A 21,674-nucleotide genomic window follows, 5' to 3' on the forward strand; every position below is an offset into this window, starting at 1 on the left:
CATGCATTGAACCTGGACTGGCAATCTAGTTTTCACATACGATAATATACATGTTTGAATGCTATTCTCTCAAATCATCTCACCCTCGCCTTCTCCCAGAGTCCAAAAGACTGTTCTATCCTTCTGTGTCTCTTTTGCTGTCTCACATATAGGGTCATTGTTACCATCTTTCTAAATTCCATATATATGTGTTAGTATACTGTATTGGTGTTTTTCTTTCTGGCTTAGTTCACTCTGTATAATCGGCTGCAGTTTCATCCACCTCATTAAAACTTTTTCAAATGGCTGAGTAATATTTCGTTGTGTATATGTACCACAGCTTTCTTATCCATTCATCTGCTGATGGACATCTAGGCTGCTTCCATGTCCTGGCTATTATATACAGGGCTGGGATGAACATTGGGGCACACGTGTCTCTTTCAATTCTGGTTTCCTTGGTGTGTATGCCCAGCAGTGGGATTGCTGGGTCATATGGCAGTTCTATTTCCAGTTGTTTAAGGACTCTCCACACTGTTCTCCATAGTGGCTGTACTAGTTTACATTCCCACCAACATTGTAAGAGGGTTCCCTTTTCTCCACACTCTCTCCAGCATTTATTGTTTGTAGACTTTTTGATAGCAGCCATTTTGACCAGCGTGTGATGGTACCTCACTGTGGTTTTGATTTGCATTTCTCTGATAATGAGTGATGTTGAGCATCTTTTCATGTGTTTGTTAGCCATCTGTATGTCTTCTTTGGAGTATCATTTTAAAGATAATTTTTTAGAGCAATTTTAGGTTCACAGCAAAATTGACAGGGTACATGGACATTTTTTTATTCAGAGCTAACCTGGTTAATATTTTGTTATATATCCACTCAGCTTTTTTGGGTATGTCAATCATGTACGTATGTATGTTTGTGAATATATAACTTTTTTCCCAAACTGGGAACTGACTATACATATTGCCTTGTAACTTGCTTTTTTCCACCCAGTTTTTCTACTTCAATGAAACTAGATCCTTTTAATGGCTCCAATAGCATTTTTTTGCTATGAATGTATCATAGTTTAACAGACCTTTTATTGTTGGCCGTTTCTCCTTTTCTGCTATAAGCATGACTTTTCAGTAAGTTCTTGTAAAGATACCTTTGTTTTCCTGTCATTTTTCTTAGGGTAGTAAATTCCTAGGCATTCATTGCTGGGTCAGAAGGCAGGCGAGTTGCAGGTTTCATGATACCCACGGCCTGGGTCTGCCCACTGTGTATGCGCACGTGTACTTGTTTCCCTTACCCTCAGTGGCGATGGGCATTGCCAGTCTTTTAACCTCTGCCAGTGTTTGGCTACAACAAGTGATTTCTCTTTGTTATTTTAATTTGCATCTCTTTTCTTTTCTCCTCTCATTTCCTTCTTGAGGAACTCTCAGGCAGGCTTTTACTCTCTCTGCCCTGCTGCAAATATTGTACCAAGTCTGCGGTCGCCTCTGTGTGGCTCAGTTCTCATTTCTTAAGTTGGAATCCATCGCTTCTCCCTGACCTACTCTTCTCACTTGGTTTTCAGGACACCATGTCTGGATGGTGTTCTGTCTCTCTCTCCGGTAACTCTTTTCCAGTCTCCTTGGCTAGTTTCTTTCTCTCCAGTCTGAAAACATTGGGACACTCCAAGTGACCTCGTTTTACATCTGCCTGTTAATTTGTACCTCTTCCTTTCACGATCTTATCTGGCCTCATGACTATAAATTTGGTCTGCACACCTATGACTGGTACCCTTTGCCTTTCCTTGGGCAGCCCTGTGTTTCCAGCTGTCTAATCAATGTCCTCAAATTAACATGGTAAAAGCTGAGCTACCTGCTTTCCTGGACTTCCCAGGTGGCTCAGTGGTAAAGAATCCGCCTGCCAATGTAGGAGACATGGGTTCAATCCCTGGGTCAGGAAGATATTCTGGAGGAGGAAATGGCAACCCATTCTAGTATTCTTGCCTGAAAAATCCCATGGACAGAGGATCCTGGCAGGCTAAAGTTCATGGGGTCACAAGAGCTGGCCATGACTGAGTATCTGAGCACGCACATGCCGTATAATATACATTTTACTTATTTATCTGACTTATTGTCCTCTATACCTGGTATGTTAGCTCCATGAGGGCAGTCATTGTTTGTTTTTTAGTGACTTTTTTTTTTTAAATCTTAGCGATTACCTGATATAACGTTTGGTTATTTTATTTTTGACCACACTTAGTGATTTGCAGAGCTTCCCCAGGGTACGAACCCACGTCTGCAGTGGAAGTGTGGGGTCTTAACCACTGGAGCACCAGAGAAGTCTGGTTTTTTTAACTCTTGTATATCCCCCAGCCCTGTGACTAAAGCGCAAAGAAGATACTAATACAATATAATACAATATCATGTAATTTGATAATATTTAGTATTAGTATATTATATATATAAAATAGGCACACTTCATTAGATTAGTGAGGACGAACATCTCTTTGTGTGCTTAGGTTTTGTGGCCTGTGTCAGGGCTGAAGCAGAGGTGGGGCCAGGGTGGCGCTGGGTGCCCTCTCTCAGGAGACATTGGTCAGAGTCCATCCCCAGCCTTCAAATGCAGAAGTCTTTGTTCCATTTTTGCCTCCTTCTGGTCGCAGTTACATCGGTGACTACTGTTTTCCTTGATTGGCACCAGCTGCCAGGCACTAGGATTTAAACCTGTCTGTAACAGTCTCTGAAAAGCTCCCTGTGCGTTGCTTTCCATCATCGTGCACCTCAGGACAGATACGGCCGAGCCAGAACCTCAAGGAATTCCCGAAGAAGCCAGAAGCCACCCCCTCCCCCTCCTCCAGACCTCCCCTTTCCCCCGCCGGCTTCTCAGAGTTACAGCCGGGCCCATCCGTGGTTTTGGTGTCAGTGGAGAGCTGGTCGAAAGAAAAGGTCCTTTTAGCCAGGAGTCTCAAAGAGTAAACACACAGGCCCCAGCAACGCATGTGAAAACAGACCCGTTCTCTGTGTCACTGGCTGAGAGGCTGCCTTGTGGAGCCTCACTTGAGAAAAGAAGAAAAGCTTTTTCTGTCAGGAAAGCCTTTCCCGCTGTACGTGGCTGCCCCAGTGTAGCCTGGGGTTTCAGGCCGCCTCCAGAGCGTTCTGTAAACTTATCGGCTTTGGAGGGCAGTCAGCCTCATGGGAATGTATATTTAAACAAAGAGTGATTCCACCCCTCAAAGCATGAATGTCTACCAAGGCGGTCCCCTTTTTTCTTTTTCTTGAGATATACTGAGAACTTTTGCATTTTAATCCATAGTATGTGGTCAGATAGTTTTCTCCTTTCTTCTTTTTTTTTCCCCTCCTTAGACTTGGGAATTTGTCAGTTTGGGATCAGAGTTTTGTGGGACAGGGAAGTTTCCTTCTTCTTTTTATGTATTTATTTTTTGCCCATACTATGTGGAATGAGGGATCCTAGTTCCCCAGCCAGGGGTTGAACCCATGCCTTCTGCATTGGGAGACGTGGAGTCTTAACCGCTGGATCACCAGGGAAGTCCGTCTTCTTTATTTGTCAGCGTTCGCACAGCAAGTCCCTTTAAGCACCAGCTTGGATGCTGGAGATGCAGCAGTGAACTGAGGCAGACATCTTGGAATTTAGGATATAGAAAGGAGAGTGGACAGACTGGACAGGCAACCAGCGCAGACTGCTGCCATGGTGACAGATACAATGGAGGAAAAGTACAGGGTACCTAACCCAGCCTAGGGACAGGGGCTGTTGAGGACGGCTTCCCAGGGGAGGCGACACCAGAACTCTAGAAAAATGAGAAGTGATTGTCCAGGCCAACAGTAGAAAAGCATTCCAGGCTGAAGGAAGCTTTGAGGCAGGAATGAACTTGGTTCACCCAGGTCACACAGAGAACGCTGGCTGGGCCTGGGCAGTGAGAACTACTCATGATTATGGCCCCAAAAATGGCAGGAACGGGGCACCTGAGCAGCACTGTCCGTTAGAAATGAGAAGTGAGCCACGTAACGTAACCTAAAGTTTTCTAGTAGCCACATTAAAGAGAGTAAAAACAGAAACAAGAGTGTCAAATTGGTTTTAATGATCTGCTTTCTTTAGCCCAGGAGAAGGAAATGGCAACCCACAGCAGTGTTCTTGCCTGGAGAATTCCATGAACACAGGAATCTGGTGACCTGCAGTCCATGGGGTTGCAAAGAGTCAGACACGACTGAGCAACTAACACTTTTCTTCAATCCAGTATATCCCAAGTGTTACCATTTTTGATATATGTGGTGGTGTTTGATATATGATGTGTTGTTTATACCCTCAGCACATCTCAGTCTGGACTGGCCACATTGCTAGCGCTCAGTGACCACATGTGGCTTGTGGCCGTCACATTGGACGTTGCTTATGTCTAGAGGTTAAGTTACTCAAGGAAGATTTGGGAGACTTTTCTTCTAAACCAGGTTGCTAGTTTGTACTGTGCGTGCAGTTCTAGAAACTGCCGCCTGTCCTCTGAAGCCTGTCATACTGTGGTGCTGAGCTGTCTCCTAGAGGGGCCATGCTGTCTCTGATCATTCTAATCTGCTTCTGAATTGACTGCTGTTTCAGGCATGAAATGGTAGCCTTGCAGAGAACCTGGAATGGGTGATAGGAAAACAAGACTGTTGCCTGGATATGAGCTGTTTCCTTCTCCTCGCCAGAAAAAAAAGGAAAACCCCAACAAAACAGCCCTGAAACATTGCATCTGATGGTGCGGTCTCTGTCTCTGTCTTAGCATCTTTTCAGGAGGCCGCATAGCAGTGTCAACTGTAGTCACCATGCTGTTCATCGCACCTGCAGTCTTTATTGATCTTACAACTAGAGGTAGTTACTTTTTGACTGGCTTCATCCAATTCCTCCTCTATGCTAATTAAAAAATATTGTATTCACTTATTTGGCTTCTCCAGGTCTTAGCTGCAGCATGCAGGATCTTCAGTCTTTGTTGCGGCATGCAGACTCTGTTACTGCCTGTGGGATCTAGTTCCCTAAATAGGGATCAAACCCAGGCCCCCTGCATTGGGAGGGTGGAGTCTTAGCCACTGGACCACCAAGAAGTTCTCACTCTGCTGATTTTTTTAAAAGCAGAACCTAAACCATGGAAGTTCTCTTCTAGCTGGGCTCCTACATTTTGCTGTTCAGATGCGGTTGAAAAGGAGGTTTGTTCATTGAAAACCAGTCTCTACTGTATTTAAAACACAAAGCCTAGATTCTGTGCAATGGAGAGGGATGATGTGGTTGCCCAGGTTCCCTGAAGGGGCAGAGAATGGATGAGCTGCTAAGACAGGGCTGGTCTAGGAATCCTAGGAATTAATGGGTGATGAGGACTTTGCCCAGCTTGGGGAAGAGGGCCTCTGGTGACAAGGCAGCAATAACTCATGTAAACTGACAGTTTATTCTAAAGACGTACCTTTCCCAGATCTGTATTTATTCCCCCTAAATCACTTTTAAAATAGGCGGTAGCTTGACAAACAGTGAGATTCACTAAGACAGATAAGGCATTTTTTCATTTTTTTTGTTTGTTTCCTGTGTTAAGAGGACACTCTGTTGATTCAAGGAGACTCCTTGTCTATAATGTACTTGTTAGATAGATGACTCTGATGAATAGCTGGTTCTGGAGTGTTTACACGGGTTTTTTTTTTTTTTTTTTTCACAAGTAGAGAAAAGCATTTGTAGCTGTAGGGGCTTGGACTTTAGAACACTGGGACCCTGCCCCTAAAAAAACAATGTTAATTAGCTATACCCCAGTACAAAATAAAGAGTTTAAAGCTACCAAAAAAAAAAAAAAATTTAGGGCAATCGTGATTGATGAATCTGTCATGAACTGAAATGAGGGTGTGTGTGCCTAACCTCTCCTCGCAATTCTTGTGGCTGAAGGCGAGCTGTCCCTCTTCCTCCCATCTGAAGGGCAGACTCTCCGTCCATGCTTTGGAGCCCACCCTTTCCTGCCTTCTCAGGACTCCTATCTGACTCTGCTGCTGCCTCTCTGCCTGTTCTCTGTCTTCTTTGCAAGGTCATCTTCATCTGTTAGACTATGACCTGAGTTTCCCACCGTTCCATCCTCTTCTGTTTTCACGTTCCTATCCTCTTTATGCATAACTGCCTTGTGCAGGTGACCCATAGGTTTGAATCTCCAGCCTAGACCTTCCCTCTGAGCTCTGTATCCAGTGCCTGACTGCTGTCTTGCCATCTCTTTGTGGATACCTCAGAAGCACCTCAGATTCAATGTATTCAAATCTGAACTTATCCCCTCTTCCCTGGACCTAGACCTCTTCTAGTATTTCATATTTCAATGTATAGATCCTCCATTTGCCCAGTTAAGTAAGTTAGAAGCCCAGGAATTGCCTTTGATCCCTCCACTCCTCTTGGTGATCTCTGTCTCTGTCACTAAATCGTGTCCGACTCTTGCAACCCCGTGGACTGTAGGCTGCCAGGCTCCTCTGTCCATGAGATTCTCCAGGCAAGAATACTGGAGTGGGTTGCCATTCCCTTCTCCAGAGGATCTTCCTGACCCAGGGATTGAACCTGGGTCTCCTGCATGGCAGGCAGATTCTTTACCAACTGAGCTACAATCCACTCTTCTTGTCCACCTTCTTTGCTGGTCTGTTTACTGGTTCTCTTGGTTTTTACCTTTGCAAGTCTGTCCACTTGTAAAACCTCCACCTCTACCGGTCTGGTCCTTCCCTCTGGCCTCCTGCCTGCTCTGCTTGCATCTGCTCTTACTCCTCTCCATTCTGTTTTCCATGCTGTGGAATGATTTTCAAAATCATGAAGCTGATGTTGTCACACCTTGATTAATTAAAAACTGTTAAGTACCATGCTGCTGCTGTTAGGATAGAGAAAGTCTTCAACATTGGGGCCCACAAGCCACTGCCACATCTGGTCACCACCTGGCTCTCCTGCCCCATTCAGATCCCATCCCATTCCACCCACACACACTCGTCTCTGTTCAGTTTCCCAGATGCATCTCCCTGCCCGTAGATGTGCCTGTCCAGCCTGCCTCACACCCACCCCCCAAACCTGCTGGCTCTCTTCCTGAGACTTCAGATCACAGCTGAGTTGTCAGTTCCTCAGGAACCTTTTCCTGATGCTCTGACCAGGCCAAGTGTCCAGCGCTCATGGCACCATAAGATCTCCTGCATGAAATCTGTTTCACAGCTGCAGCTTTACATTTCTCTGTGAGGTTATTTAGTGATTTCTGTTTCTATCACTGACTTGGTGAGGTTCCTAAAAGCAGAGTCCATGTCTATTTCCATTCTTCATGATAACACAGCTTCTAGCGCAGTGTCAATAGTTGATGCCCAGAAAATGCATCTTGAATGAATGCACAAGACAAAAAAGAAAAGTTCACACACTTTGTGAAATGAAGCACTTCTCATTTCTGGAGGAGTTAATGCAACCCTCTGTCAGCCAAGACTTTAATTTAGAGATGATTATTAAGAATGGATTCCCCGCGTTAGCCTACAGAAGAAACTTCCAGGCCACACTAGGACTCTTACACCTTGTTCTCTGGGAAGAGAGCATGAGTGACGGGGGCTACAGGAAGGTGGGGTGAAGCAAAGTCAACATTGGTACCCCAACAAGAATTCCAGTGTTTATGACCTGCTGCTAGCCTGGTAGAAAAGGCTTTCTCTTGTTAGGCTCCAACTGAGGTTGGAAGCCAAAGAGACATCGTTAATAGTAAATCCTGGAAGCCCCTTCGCTTCCTTTACTGAGTAGGGAACGTGAAAGGGTGTTCTCTTTAAACCTGGGGTAGTCTCCAGGCTGTGTGTGTCTGAGTTAATGGGGAACCAGGGAAGGGAAAGGAGTCTGTTTACTCTCTGCCCTTCTGGAATTTCCTGCAGTTCCGTTTCTCTGTGCACCAGTGTTTCACAGCTATGTGCAGAAGGAACACTGACCTGTTAATGAATGCCCTGCTTATTTTCGCTTTCTTCTGATGGGCCTGTGGGATCAAGGGCAGAAGGAGGCAGGAAGAAGGAGGTTTGTTTGCTCCGTTGAACAGCTCTGTTCAGGCCAAGTTAGTCACGTCTTCATAAGGCTTCTTCTGAGACTCCTGGCCCGAGAGGACTTGGTCTCCCCTAAAAGTATCCTACTTTGTGTCCTTTTTCTCAAATTTCCAGGTTGATCCTTCCATTTGTATTCTGAGTCAGGAAGAAAAAGGGAAGAAAATATTTTTCTTTTTATAAGATAGAAGTGTATATGTGCACATGCATTTTGAGGGGTATGAGGGGAGGGAGGGACAGTCATGATAGAAGATGATTCTAAAGTAGAAAGTCCTTTTGTACTTGGTGGTGAGACTGTCCAGGTAGGGGTTCTGGATTTAACTGAACTGCATTATAAGGGCACAGTTTGGCAGTTCTGGTATATGTAATTTCTTTTTTCTTCTTCTGTGGGAATGAGGAAGGTAGCTTCCATGCTCTGTTTATCTATACTTTATTGGTACCATATGCAAAAAACATATTAAAAAGTTCAAGTCAGGAAAGGGAAAAAGTAACTCTTAGAAAAATATTACTCATCCTTGTTGCACGTAACGACTCTTCCCAATAGGAAATTATTAACCTGAAGCCACTTGCAAATCTGAAGCTTTGCAAGCTTCTCAAAATAAGAGTCAAGAGCTACTCCTTAAGCAGCTTGATTGTGTATTTTCCTCCTTTTCGTTTTTCAAGATGTGTAGGTAATGTTAAATTTGTGTGTGTGTGTGTGTGTGTGTGTGTTTTAAGTTTACAGTCTCTGTTCTTTAGTATGCTGGCTGAAAAAACCCCCAAAAACTATCCTGGAAAATGTCAGGCATCCACAAAAGTGGCAAGAGTAGTCCATGAATCCCTGCTTGCTGAGGTGGTGTGTGCTTCCACTGGAAAGCACCTAATGTCTTCTTGTCTCTCCCAGTTTGCCAGCTTTTAAAGAGATTTCCTGGCACAGTACTTGAGGATTTTCCTAATTCTTATCCCCTAGCTTCTAATATCTAACCCTACTGCTGTCTTTGACCTCCAGAAAGTAGCATCACAAGGTATTGGTAACCAGAGGGTTCTTGTAGAACAGAAGAGAAGAAATAGGCTGGCTAAAGTTCATATGCATTCGGGGCCTTAGCTTTCTTCAAGGAACTGAGGTCTCTTGCCAGTGAAAAATTTTCATGGTATATATATGTTCCACTTGATTGTAATTGAACCTGACCTCTTCCAGCCATGCACTAAGTGGGCACTTTTTGCAGCCCCTGCCGGTGATGTGCCCAGAGCTTTGATTCCAAGAGCCTGGTGGGCCAGTGGAGCTTGGCTGGTGTGCTAGGTGGGCAGCCACAGGGCTTTCTTAACACATGCTGGCAAGGAGGAAAGGGGTATTTCCCTCTGGCACCCCATGCCCAGGAGACACTGCCATCACCTGGACTGGCTGCCCGCCATGACCTCCTCGCTGGCCTCATTGGCTTCCTCTCTGGCTCCTCCTGCAGCCAGTGTGATGGCGCTGCCACAGGTGTCACCTCCCTTCCTTGTTCACAACCCTCTGGTGGCTCCCGGTCTCACGCAGAGTAAACGCCAGACACTTCGCCCAGGGTTCCAAGACCTTTCTTGTGAGTTCCAGCTTCCCACCACCCTCATCTTGCTTCTGTCTTTGCTCATCCACTCCAGCCACAGCGGCCTCCCTGCCCTTGCTCAGACCAGTCAGGTGTGGCCCCTATTTGGGGCTCCTATGTCTCACTTTCTCTCTGCCTGGAATACCCTTCCTCCAGACAGAGACATGGTGCCCCTGCCTCATTCTTCTTTAAGTCTTTGCCTCACTGTCACCTTCCTGGTGAGACTTTCTTACCAACCCAGGGCCTCCTTCTGCCTGTCACTCCCCATCTCTTTCCCTCCTTTCATTTTTTTTTTTTCTACTGCCTTTGCTGCAGTCTAATGGATTATGTGATGTACTAAGAAAATGGATACTGTCTGTTTGCCTCAGCTAGAATATAAACACCCAGGGGCACAGCATTTTGTCTCTTCCGTACCTGTTGGATGTCAGAGACCGGAAAAGTGAGTGCTTGCTTGCTATACATGTGTAAATGGCACGACCGCAGATGGAGCAGGGCCGCAAGAGATTGAAGGAGGTCAGTGAGCCTCCGATGCTGAATCTGGTTCCAGTTCTGGAACTCAACTTATAACACCCATGTTTTCATCAGCTTTTTGATTTTTGAGCAGTGCCTGAAAAGGTCTGGGGAAGACCTGGTGCAAGAGAAAGGCCCTTTGTGGAGTGCATGGCATGGCTGGAGTGAAACCTGAGGGCCCCAGAGGCGAGGTGGCTAAGGCTGCTATTTATAGCTCAGATTCCAGTATATGTTTTCCAGCCACACTTCTTTCAGCCTCCCCTGTATGCTCGAGTCTGTCACTCAATTAGCTAATGGTTTCTTTAGTCCCATTATGCATTGTAGGGTTCTCCTGGCTCAGGTATTTTTTTTTAAAGAGAATAATAGAGTGTTCTGTTCTCAGAGGTTTAATTTTGTAATAGCCTTGCCAATTAAAAAAAAAAACAACCCTTTCCCAACTTTTTAACATGCAGTTTTTTCAACATACAAAAGAATGAAAAGAATAACACAGTGAACACCCAGGTGCCCTCCACCAAGAACCAACACTTGCTAAGAACTTGCTGCATGTGTTTCACCTCTGTGTGTGAGCCTGTGAGTGTGTGAGCCTGTGAGTGTGTGTGCATTTTTTTTTTTCTCCCCGAACCACTTGAAGGTAAACTGCAGATATCATGACACTTCACTCCAGAAAACTTGTCTCAGTTCAGTTCAGTTCAGTTCAGTCCCTCATTCGTGTCTGACTCTTTGCAACCCCGTGAATTCACAGCACGCCAGGCCTCCCTGTCCATCACCACCTCCCGGAGTTCACCCAAACTCATGTGCATCGAGTTGGTGATGCCCTCCAGCCATCTCATCCTCTGTCATCCCCTTCTCTTCCTGCCCCCAATCCCTCCCAGCATCAGGGTCTTTTCAAAGGAGTCAACTCTTCGCATGAGGTGGCCAAAGTATTTTGATTCCAGCTTGTGCTTCTTCCAGCCTACAAAACCATGAGAGTGAGTGCAGATATCATCCTAATTTCTCTTGGATCTCCCAAGAATGAAACCATTCCTAAATACAGACACAGTGCCATTACTGAACCTAAGAAAATAAATGGTAATTAAAGACATCATTCAATATCCAACCTGGATGTGAATTTCTCCAGTCGTCCCAAGAATATATTTTTCAAACTAAGACTTAGCCAAAATTCACACAAGACATTTGGTAGTTATGTTCCTTTAAATCCAAGAGTCTTCTTCCTACCTGTCCCACCTCCCATTTTAAATGTTTTTAATGACATTGGCTTTTCAAGGAGCCTGGGATAGTTGCCCTATAGATGTCCCGTATTCTGGGTTAGTCTGATTGCTGTCTTGTGGTATCGCTGAATTTGTTCCTCTGTTCCCTTATTTCATGTAATCTGGGAAGGAGGTTTAGTGGCCTGATTGGATTCAGGTTAAATGCTTTTGTAAGAAGACTATTTATTTATTTATTTGGCTGCGTTGGGTCTTCATTGCTGCCCAGAGACTTTCTCTAGTTGCCCCTCGGCATGTGGGATCTTCCTGGACCAGGGATTGAACCCATGTCCCCTGCTTTGGCAGGTGAATTCTTAACCACTGGACCACCAGGGAAGTCCTATAATAAGACTTTGAAAATGCTGTTGTGTACTTCATCCTGTAACACATCAGGAAGCATGTGGGTGTTGGATTGTCTTGCTGTTAGTGATGCTCAGTTCAATTACTTGGTTATAATACTAACAGCCAGAGATCTCTCTGAAGTGTTTCTCTTTTAGTAAATAAAGCATGAGCGACTTCACTTTGACTTTCCACCTTCATGCATTGGAGAAGGAAATGGCAACCCACTCCAGTGTTCTTGCCTAGAGAATCCCAGGGTTGGGGGAGCCTGGTGGGCTGCCATCTATGGGGTTGCACAGAGTCGGACATGACTGAAACGACTTAGCAGCAGCAGCAGCAGCAGCAGAGGGTTATGTTCTTAGTTTAAAGGGATCTTCCCTGGGGGCTCAGCATTAAAGAATCTGCCTGCAGTGCCAGAGTCTTGGGTTTGATGCCTGGGTTGGGGAGTTCCCTTGGAAAAGGGAATGGCTATCCACTCCAGAATTCTTGTCTGGAGAATTCCATGGACAGAGGAGCCGGGTGGGCTATAGTCCATGGGGTCGCAAAGAGTTGGTCATGACTGAGCGACTAATACTAAAGAGAAAAACCTCCCCCGTCACTGGCTCTTTTTGAAAGTCAAATGTGTCTACAAGACTTGTAAGGTAACTTCTGAACCTACGTGTGTATAATGACACTCGACAAGGTGAGCAGGTAATTGAGTTGGTGCCTTGACATGAGCCCAATGGAGAGGGAAGTGCAGTCTGTGCCCCTGGCTTTGTCAGAAGACCACAGTGGGGGTGGCTGTCAGGAGGTGGAAATTAGCAGCAAGAGACCTTGGGTTCTTCTAGTTTCCTGTCAAATGTTATCATCCCTCCAGGAAGGAGAGAGGAAGGTGCCTACACTCTCTTTGTAAAGTGATGGCCTTTGAGATCCCAAGAAGGGAATTGAGGAGCCCTTCTAGAGTGCCTATCCCAGCACATTTCCTCCAGTGGCATGCCAGACATCTTTAGGAAGTGTCCTAGAAATACGATGGAAGACCATTTGTCCTTGTGATGGATATGTGACTGACCTTGGAAGACTTTTGTTGACTCTTTTGCCGAAGCCTGAAAAAGGCTTAGAAAGGTCAGGAGAAGAGTGACTGTACAATGAATGAGTTAGATCAAGAGAAATTTGGACTCTCCAGCCTGAAAACAGGACCATCAACAGGGAGATAATAGGAACTTCCCTGGCAGTCCAGTGGTTAAGACTCCATGCTTCCAGTGCAGAGGGCTCGAGTTTGATCCCTGGTCAGGGAACTAAGATCCCACGTACTGCATGATGTGACCAAAAACAACTTTCTTCTAAATTAAAAATTATTAAAGGAACAACACAACAGGGGCATAATAAAGATGACAGCTTACCAGGAACCTACTAGATACTATTTAATTCTTAACATTTGTTCTCTGGAAAGTGTGTTCTTACTCCTCCTGTTTTGCAGGTAGCGAGACTAATGCTCAAGGTAAGTGCTCCAGCCTGCCTGACTGGTACTGTGCTTGAATCCAGTCTGCTGAACTGGTACTAGTCTTAGACCTCTGAGCTCTACTGCCTGCTAGGGACTTATGCCCTGGATCTCAGCATGAAGACTGGGGAGATGCTCCTTGATTAAAAAAAGAAAAAGTAAACATCTATTACCTCATAGTCTCAGTGTGTCAGGTTTGGGGAATGGCTTAGCTGGGCAGTCTGGCCTGAGCTGTTCCATGAAGTTGCACTCAGTACCCCTGGGTGGGCTGCAATAATCTGAAAGCTAGACTGAGGCTGAAGGGTCCATTTCCAGGGTGGCTCATTTGCATGGCTGGCAAATGATGCTGCTGGTTCAAATGCCTCTCTTGGACTTTGTTTTTTAATTGGAGGATAATTGCTTTACAATATTGTGTTGGTTTCTGCCATACATGAGCACCATCCAGCCAGAGATACGCGTATGTCCCCTGCCTCTTGAACTTCCCTCCCACCTCCCACCCCATCCACCTCACCCCGGGTTGTCAGAGAGAACCTGATGTGAGCGCCTGTGTCATGTAGCACATTTCCAGTGGCTGTTAGTTTTACATGTGGTACTTTATGTTTTTGCCTGCTGCTCTCTCAGTTCGTCCCACCTTCTCCTTCCCTGACTGAGTCCACAAGTCTGTTCTCTCTGTCTGCGTCTCCACTGTGAAACTGAAAGCGTTACTCAGTCATGTCCGATTCTTTGCAACCCCATGAACTGTAGCCCACCAGTTCTCTGTCCTTGATATTCTCCAGGCAAGAATACTGGAGTGGGTAGCCATTCCCTTCTCCAGGGGATCTTCCCAACCCAGGGATCAAACCCAGGTCCTGTATAGCAGGCAGATTCTTTACCATCTGAGCGATTTCCTGCCCTGTAAACAGGCGCATCAGTACCATCTTTCTAGATTCTGTATCAGTTCAGTTCAGTTCAGTCGCTCAGTCGTGTCCGACTCTTTGAGACCCCATGAACCGCAGCATGCCAGGCCTCCCTGTCCATCACCAACTCCCAGAGTTTACCCAAACTCATGTCCTTCAAGTTGGTGATGCCATCCAACCATCTCATCCTCTGTCGTCCCCTTCTCCTCCTGCCCCCGATCTATATATCTGTTAATATATGATATTTGTTTTTCTCTTTCTGACTTACTTCACTCTGTGTAATAGGCTCTAGGTTCATTCCCTCATTAAGACTGACTCAAATGTGTTCTTTTTATGGCTGAGTAATATTCTGTTGTATACATGCACCACAACTTCTTTATCCATTTGTCGATGGATATCTAGGTTGCTTCCATGTCCCAGCTATTGTAAATAGTGCTGGAATGGACATTGGAGCACATGCGTCTCTTTCAGTTATAGTTTTCTCAGGATATATGCCCAGTAGTGGAATTGTTGGGTCATATGGTTCTATTCCTAGTTTTTTTAAAGGGATCTCCATTCTTGGACTTTTGAAGGAACTAGTTTTCAGGTTACAAGTGTTCTTTTATAGAAATTTGAATAAATTTTATTTTTGGTGTGCTGGGTCTTCCATGTGGTGTGTGGCTTTCTCTAGCTGCAGCAAGCGGGAGCTCCTCCTCACTGCATCGCAGGGGCGTCTCATTGTGGGGGCGTCTCTTGTGGAGCACAGGCTCTAGATGCTCTGGCTTCCGTGGTTGTGGCACATAGGCTTAGTCGCTCTGCAGCATGTAAAATCTTCCCTTACCAGGGCTCACCTGCATTGGCAGGCTGGTTCTTAACCACTGTGCCACCAGGGAGGTCCTATAGAAGTATTAAAATATGTATATATTTATTTATTTGGCTGCACAAGGTCTTAGGTGTAACATGTGGGATTTAGTTTCCTGACCAGAGCGCAAACACTGATCCCTTGCATTGGGAGCATGGAGTCTTAGTCACTGGACCACAGGGAAGTCCCTCTTGGGTCTTTGAAGAAACTAGTTTTCAGACTACACATGTTCATTTCTAGAAATATTTGAAACTCACCAAGCCCCTTGGTGAAACTGATTGAAAACAGACTCAAAAGGATTCAGAGAGATCCATTGCAGGGAAGAAAAGTTAAAGGAAGGGAGAGATGCCTTGAGAGCTCAAAAACCTGAAGGATAACTGATTTCTACCTTAGATCCTTGAATTGATCAAGACTTTTTTTTGGGTCTAAGTTCTTAAAGGACTGTATCTGTTTCTTAGAGAGATGCAGGGCAGACTCTTTTTGGTGGGGGGCGGTTGTGTCTAGGAAATGCTCATGGAGATAGTTATTTATACATACCCTGCCTTGTTCTAGAAAACCAGCTTATAATAATACAGTAGCAACTAAGAGATAAAATGAAGTGGTGGTTTGATGGGTAGTGTGGGCATGGAGGGAGGTTGGAATATATGGCATTTTCCTGGTCTGGCTTTGTAAGATGTGGAGAGGCGTGGAAGGACTGCATACTCTTTGGAAGTTCTCATAAACGCCGCCCTTTCTCGGTAATTATTGAACAGCCCTGAGCTGGAGGCTGTGGATCCCGGGCAGTAACTGGATGGAGGCCATTCCGTGTGGCTGGTCTCAGTGGTGGGGTCGGGTGTGTGTGTGTGCAGCAGTTTTCAGCTCCCCTGGGGTTTGGTGCCTTTGCCTCTTGTTGGCTTGTTCTGTTTCTTCTTTGCCCATAGGGCTGAACTTGCCTCGTGTTCTAGGGGCTGGGTAACTCTGAACTGCCCTCTCACCTCAACTCATGGAGCCAGGTGTCTGTTAGTCTCTCCTTATGGAACTCAGCCAGGACCGTGTAACTGGGGGGCTAAGTTGCCCGTACTGAGCTTTCGTTGTAAACTTTTTTTGCCCCTTATTTCAAAGCAAAACATTTCCAGGATTGAAAATTTAAAAACAACTATTTTAGGGCTTCCCTGGTGGTCCAGTGGTTGAGACTCTGTGCTTCCAGTGCAGGGGGGCGTGTGGCAGCGCAGGTTCAATCCCTGGTCAGGGAACTAGATCCCGAATGCCTTGAGGCATGGCCCCCCAAAAAATTAATTTAAAAAACCCAACTTTTTAGCCCAAATAAAAAGTCCCTACAATTGTTTATGTAGAGATGATTCCTGATGACTTTTCCTTAGTGTCTCTTGACCTGTCTAGACTCTTTTCGCTCCCACTCTATACTGGTTGGGGGATGCTGCTTGGAACTGCTTTCTTCCTCTGCATATCCTCAATACCTTTTACTCTTTTCTCTCGGTCCAGCAGATATAAGCAAACATATAAGGAATTACCTAGCAAACCTAATGCTCTAAGGTGTTTAGAAGGAAAAACAAGCACATCCTTCCCCACCAGCCTGATACAACAGTTAGGCATATTCCTCCGTGATCCTTTTTCCATGCCTTCAGACAAGTTTGAAGATGCAATGAAAAACATTGCCAGGGAAGCCAGAGTTGGTGAAGTGGGAGCTCATAACTTACAGAATCTTAACCTTGGTGTGGGTTTGCGTTTGTCCATCCACATTGCTTTTTGTGTCCAACAGTGGAGAACACACAGCTGACCCTGAACCTGCAGACAGAGAACAAAGGCGGTGTTGTCTCGGGTGGTGAGCTGACAATTTTCCTGGACGGGCCGACTGTTGATCTGGGAAGCGTGCCTAATGGCAGTGCCGTGACGGATGGTGAGTGCCGCCCTGCTCCCCAGGGCTGTGCTGGGACAGGGCAGGGTGGGGTGGGGCAGGGCAGGGCTGAGGAGGTCGCCAGAGCTTGGTTCTCTACCAGATATCTGGGTTCAGGTACTGCTTAGCCGGCCCTGACTCTTCTGAGCATTGTGGATCCCAATCATGACATGATTTTTCAAGGACTGCTTTCTGATAAAGGACCAAAATAAATGTCAAGTCTTTGTGAGTGAGAACAGAGAGAAACATCTTTTCATCCCACATGGACTTTGGAAAATAAAAGATTTTTATTAAATGTTACTTGGGCCCGGTTTTCTTCTTCCCAACCCACTTAAACTCCCTGGGGAGCTTGAGAGTGTCTTTTATGAGATGGTCTTGGTTGGGAGAGGGGAACTGTGTGTATCAGAGATTCACACCAGCAACATATAGGCAAGAAGCAGGGAAATCAGAGAGTGGTTCCTGCCTCGTCCTGAATGTGGGCGGTTTGTTTCTTTTCATCTAGTCTGAAATTAGTCACCTTTGGATCTAGCAGGAAATTATTTCATGACGTCTGAGGTCTGAAATGGGTTGGCTCTCTGCATAATTTTTTCTCATTAAATGTGATGTAACTGTGGCGCTTTCCAGGCCCCAACCAGGCTTTCCATGGGTGCAGGGGGTGAGATTTGAGTTCTGTCTCAAAGGCATTTGGGTGGAGTCTCAGTGACTGGATGGGCCTTACTGCTACAGATCCTCTCTCAGCTGGGCTGCATGGTGCTTGGGGCGCTTTAGGTGCATCTAGAGAACACGCATCATTCACTCATTCAGCGCATATGTCCATAATTGGGCACTGGGTATGTACTAGCTCCTGGACCAGGTGCTGGCCAGATGGCAGGGGTAAAATTCACCTGGTCTCTGCTCCCTAGAGCTTGTGATCTACTTGGCAGGGGCAGGGGATGTTAGACACCAAACAAGTAAATGCACAAATAAGTATATAATCATAACTGACCTGCTATGAAGGAAGAGTGCTGGGCGGTGTGAGGTTCCTCCACTTTAGGGGAATCTCATCTACATTAGGCACCCAGAGAAGGTTTTCTTTGAGGACGCTGCGATTTGCTAGAACATGAGTTTAGGCAGGCCAAGGTGGGGATGTGAGGTGTTGGGGTGGCTGAGGAAGAGGTAGAGGGGTTTCAGGAGCAAAGGCTCTCAGATGGAAGCGAGTGTGGCCTTTCACAGCCATAGGAACGGCCAGTTGGATAGTGAGGAGTGCGAAGAGTAGAGTGGTGGGAGATGAAGCCGGTTGGATCACACAGCCTCCAGATCTCGATAAAGATTTGGAACCTCAACATAAGAAGCAGAAAGCTGTTGAAAGGTTTTTAATCAGGAGAGTGTCATGATTTGATTTAGATTGGATCTGATCTGACTTTATTAAGTTTTTTAATTTTATTTTTAAAATATTTATTTATTTTTTTGGCTGCATCAGGTCTTCATTGTGGCCCACGGGCTCTCTAGTTGTGAGCTTAGTTGTCCTGTGGCATGTAGATCTTAGTTCCCCGACCAGAGATGGAACCCATGTCCCCTGCATTGGAAGATGGATTCTTAACCCCTGAACTGCCAGGGACGCCCCTGATTTGGCTTTTCAAAAGCTCGCTAATTGCGATGTGGAGAGATGCCCCAATTCCTTGCCCCCACTTGGCATGGCCAGCATCTGGCCTCTGTCTCACGTGGTGTGGTTTCACATAATGTATAAGGCAACGTGCTTGTAAAGTGCCTGAGACGTTCTTGAAGGTCTTGAGGAAGAAGAAGTGTTTCCCGGGTTTGAGCCCCTTTGTTCCTTGGCCCTAGTCAGATCTCACCTGGCCATCCCTGTCCTTGTTGGGCTGGCAGCTGCAGCTTAGTGGACACTCGCTGTTCCTCTGGGGTGGAAACACGCAGTTAGTGGTGTTGCCGTACCCATATCTCGAACAGAGGTGTGAGCTTCTCAGTTTCTTTCTTATGATGGATCCCTTTTCCAGGTTCACAGCCACCTTCGAGAGAATCCAGTGGGACAGCCGTCGCTCCAGAGACCCGCCACCAGCCCCCCAGCACAAACTGCTTTGGTGGGAGATCCCGGTAAGACATCTTCCTCCTGCCCTGTGAAGGAGAGGGAGCCAGGAGTTGCTCAGAGCTCCTGAAAACATGTGGGAAGGTGACGAGGAACAGTTTATGTTAGAAACTGTCAGAAATTTCCAGAGAGCTTGTAACTGACTTGCAAGACTTATAAGTATGTCAGTATGGTCCAGAGGGGAATACACAACTCAGGATTCTCAAACGGGTCAGTGGTTGCTTGACAAAGATGGGGATGGACCAAGGTGTTTATTGCTCAGTTGAGCAGAGCTTGACTGCTTTTTGATGATCAGGTACCATGGCCACAGTTATCCTTCCAGGAAATACAAAGGAACACTTAGAGCAGTGGTTCTTTTTTTTTTTTTCCTTTTTATTTAGGCTTGCTGTGCAAAGATTTTCTCTAATTAATGACGAGCTGGGGCTGCTCTCCAGTCGCGGTGCACAGGCTCCTCATTGCGGTGGTTTCTCTTGTTGCAGAGCATGGGCCTTAGGGCACACGGGCTTCTGTAGTTGTGGTGCACAGGCCTCGCTGCCCCAAGGCCTGTGGGATCCTCCTGGACCAGGGATTAAACCCCTGCTACTTGCATTAGCAGGAAGAGTTCTAACCAGCAGACTACCAGGGAGGTCCTCAGAGCAGTGTTTTTGTGTATGTGACATTTTCTCTCTGTACAGTTTTGTTTGTGGGGATGATCCATGATTCCCTTTGGAGTGCTACTTCAGACTTCCTGCACTCAGAGTCTGAGCTGTATTATACTTGTTATATACACATCACAAATGATATTATTTTTAGACTTAATTTTATTTATTGACATCCCCATCTTATACCTGTGTTAATGGTGCATACTCATCTCCATGGCCACTGAATTCCCAGGCAGGGAAAAAGTTTTAAGTATATTAGATGGGGAGGAGTTTTTATTATATATTGTTTATTGTTTCATTGTTTGTTACACTGTACAAAATTCCTAGACATTTTGAAGAAATTTTCAGGAAAAGAATCATATGGAATGTAGTTTGTAAACCAGAGAGCAGGTGGATGGTAAAATCTTCCCAAACAAGTCCTGGGGCGTGGGGGAATAATGCTTTAAGAAACAGAGTATATAGCGAGCTGGGGCTGCTGTATACCCACAGCATCTGGAAAGACTGCACTGCAGACAGCGATCAGCCTGTCTGGATTTTGTGGTCTTGAGGGCTTGTGAGGTCTTGAAGGCGAGCAGGCGTCAGGAACAAGAGAGGGTTAGACGTTCGGCTCTTCCGTCTATAGCATCATTAGGAGCAGAGGTACCATTTCCCTGTTGTCTCTTCTCCAAGCTTCTGCAGAGCTCTGGCCTCATATCCTGAAGATGGGTCACCTAGTCTATCATGGAAAAGAGAGACTTTAAGTTGGGAAAAGTAGCAGGGTCTCACAGGGTGGTGGTGGTTTAGTTGCTCAGTGGTGTCTGACTGTTTGTGACCCCATGGACTGCAGCTCACCAGGCTTCCCTGTCCTTCACTATCTCCCGGACTTTGCTCAAACTCATGTCCATTGAGTTGGTGATGCCATCCAACCATCTGATCTCTGTTGTCCCCTTCTCCTCCTGCCTTCAGTCTTTCCCATCATCAGGGTCTTTTCCAGTAAGTTAGTTCTTCACATCAGGTGGCCAAAGTATCGGAGCTTCAACTTTAGCATCAGTCCTTCCAATGAATATTCAGGATTGATTTCCTTTAGGATTGACTAGTTTGATGTCCTTGCTACCCAAGTGACTCTCAAGAATCTTCTCCAGCACCACAATCTGAAAGCATCAATTCTTCAGCATTCAGCCTTCTTTATAGTCCAACTCTTACATCCATACATGACTACTGGAGTCTCACAGGGTCAAGTACCAACAATACAACTGGCAAATCTTGTATCAACAGTGGCAACATTGGCACCCAGAGCTAGAAAAACAGAATTGGGTGCTCACTGTGAGAAGGCTGCCTCTGAGCCCTGGTGCTTGTCACTGCCATCTTGGTCTCTGAGCTGACTTGAAAAATTTTTGTCAAGCACAACTGATGTCACTTAATTTGGGGCTGGAGGAAGGCAGTGTTCAGCTCTTAACAGGTTCGGACTTAAGTTCTTGAGCTATTTGTTGCTCTCTGAAGTTCTCTGATGGGTAGACCTTGAAACTCACATATCTGGATAGGGTTCTTTGTGCTCTTGTTTGTGTTGAGGGTTGTTGATTGTTAGAGCAGTAGCCAGACTTCAACAGAAAATCAGTCGCAACTTTGCCCACAACACACAGTGGACATTCACTGGTAGTTAATTGTCAGTGGACAGAGTGCTTACAGGTAACTGAAGCCATTTGGGAGCCTCCTCTATCCGCCTGGCTACTGCTGCATTTTCCATGTGTGGTCTGTGAATTTTCACAGGCCTCTGCCATCTAGGTATTCATTGTATGTTCGCATGGAACCCGTTGCCATTTGGTGGCAAACACTTGGATGTGTGGCCTTTATGAAGTCACCGTGCACACAGGGAGTGGCAGGGTAGTCTACTGGATGAGTGTGAGGCTCTGGCAGCAGATGGAGACTGAATCCTGACCTGTCATTGACTTGCTATACATTATTGGGCAAGTCATCAAACTTCTCAGCCTCTTAGTCTTTTCAGGTGTAAAATGGGGGTATCGCCTGCCTCACGGGATCACTGCAGGAATTAATTGGGATGAGTTAGGTGGCTCAGATGGTAAAGAACCTGTCTGTAATGCAGGAGACCCGTGTTCAACCCCTGGGTTGGGAAGATCCCCTGGAGAAGGGAATGTCTGCTCACTCCAGCATTCTTGCTGGAGAATCCCATGGACAGAGGAGCCTGGCGGGTTATAGTCCATGGGGTCAGGA

General features: G+C 45.9%; 1 protein-coding gene across 1 annotated transcript in view; it reads left to right on the plus strand.

Annotated features, from left to right (window-relative positions):
• WWP2 (WW domain containing E3 ubiquitin protein ligase 2) overlaps positions 1 to 21,674 on the plus strand; it is a 142,577-nt gene that overhangs the window by 40,567 nt on the left and 80,336 nt on the right. Inside the window, exons 5-6 of the mRNA XM_068992789.1 lie at positions 16,611 to 16,748; positions 18,737 to 18,833. Coding sequence (XP_068848890.1) covers positions 16,611 to 16,748; positions 18,737 to 18,833 — 235 coding nt within the window. The remainder of the gene's footprint in view (positions 1 to 16,610; positions 16,749 to 18,736; positions 18,834 to 21,674) is intronic.

Source organism: Capricornis sumatraensis, chromosome 20, assembly GCF_032405125.1.
Source record: "Capricornis sumatraensis isolate serow.1 chromosome 20, serow.2, whole genome shotgun sequence".
In the NCBI taxonomy this organism is placed as follows: Eukaryota; Metazoa; Chordata; class Mammalia; order Artiodactyla; family Bovidae; genus Capricornis; species Capricornis sumatraensis.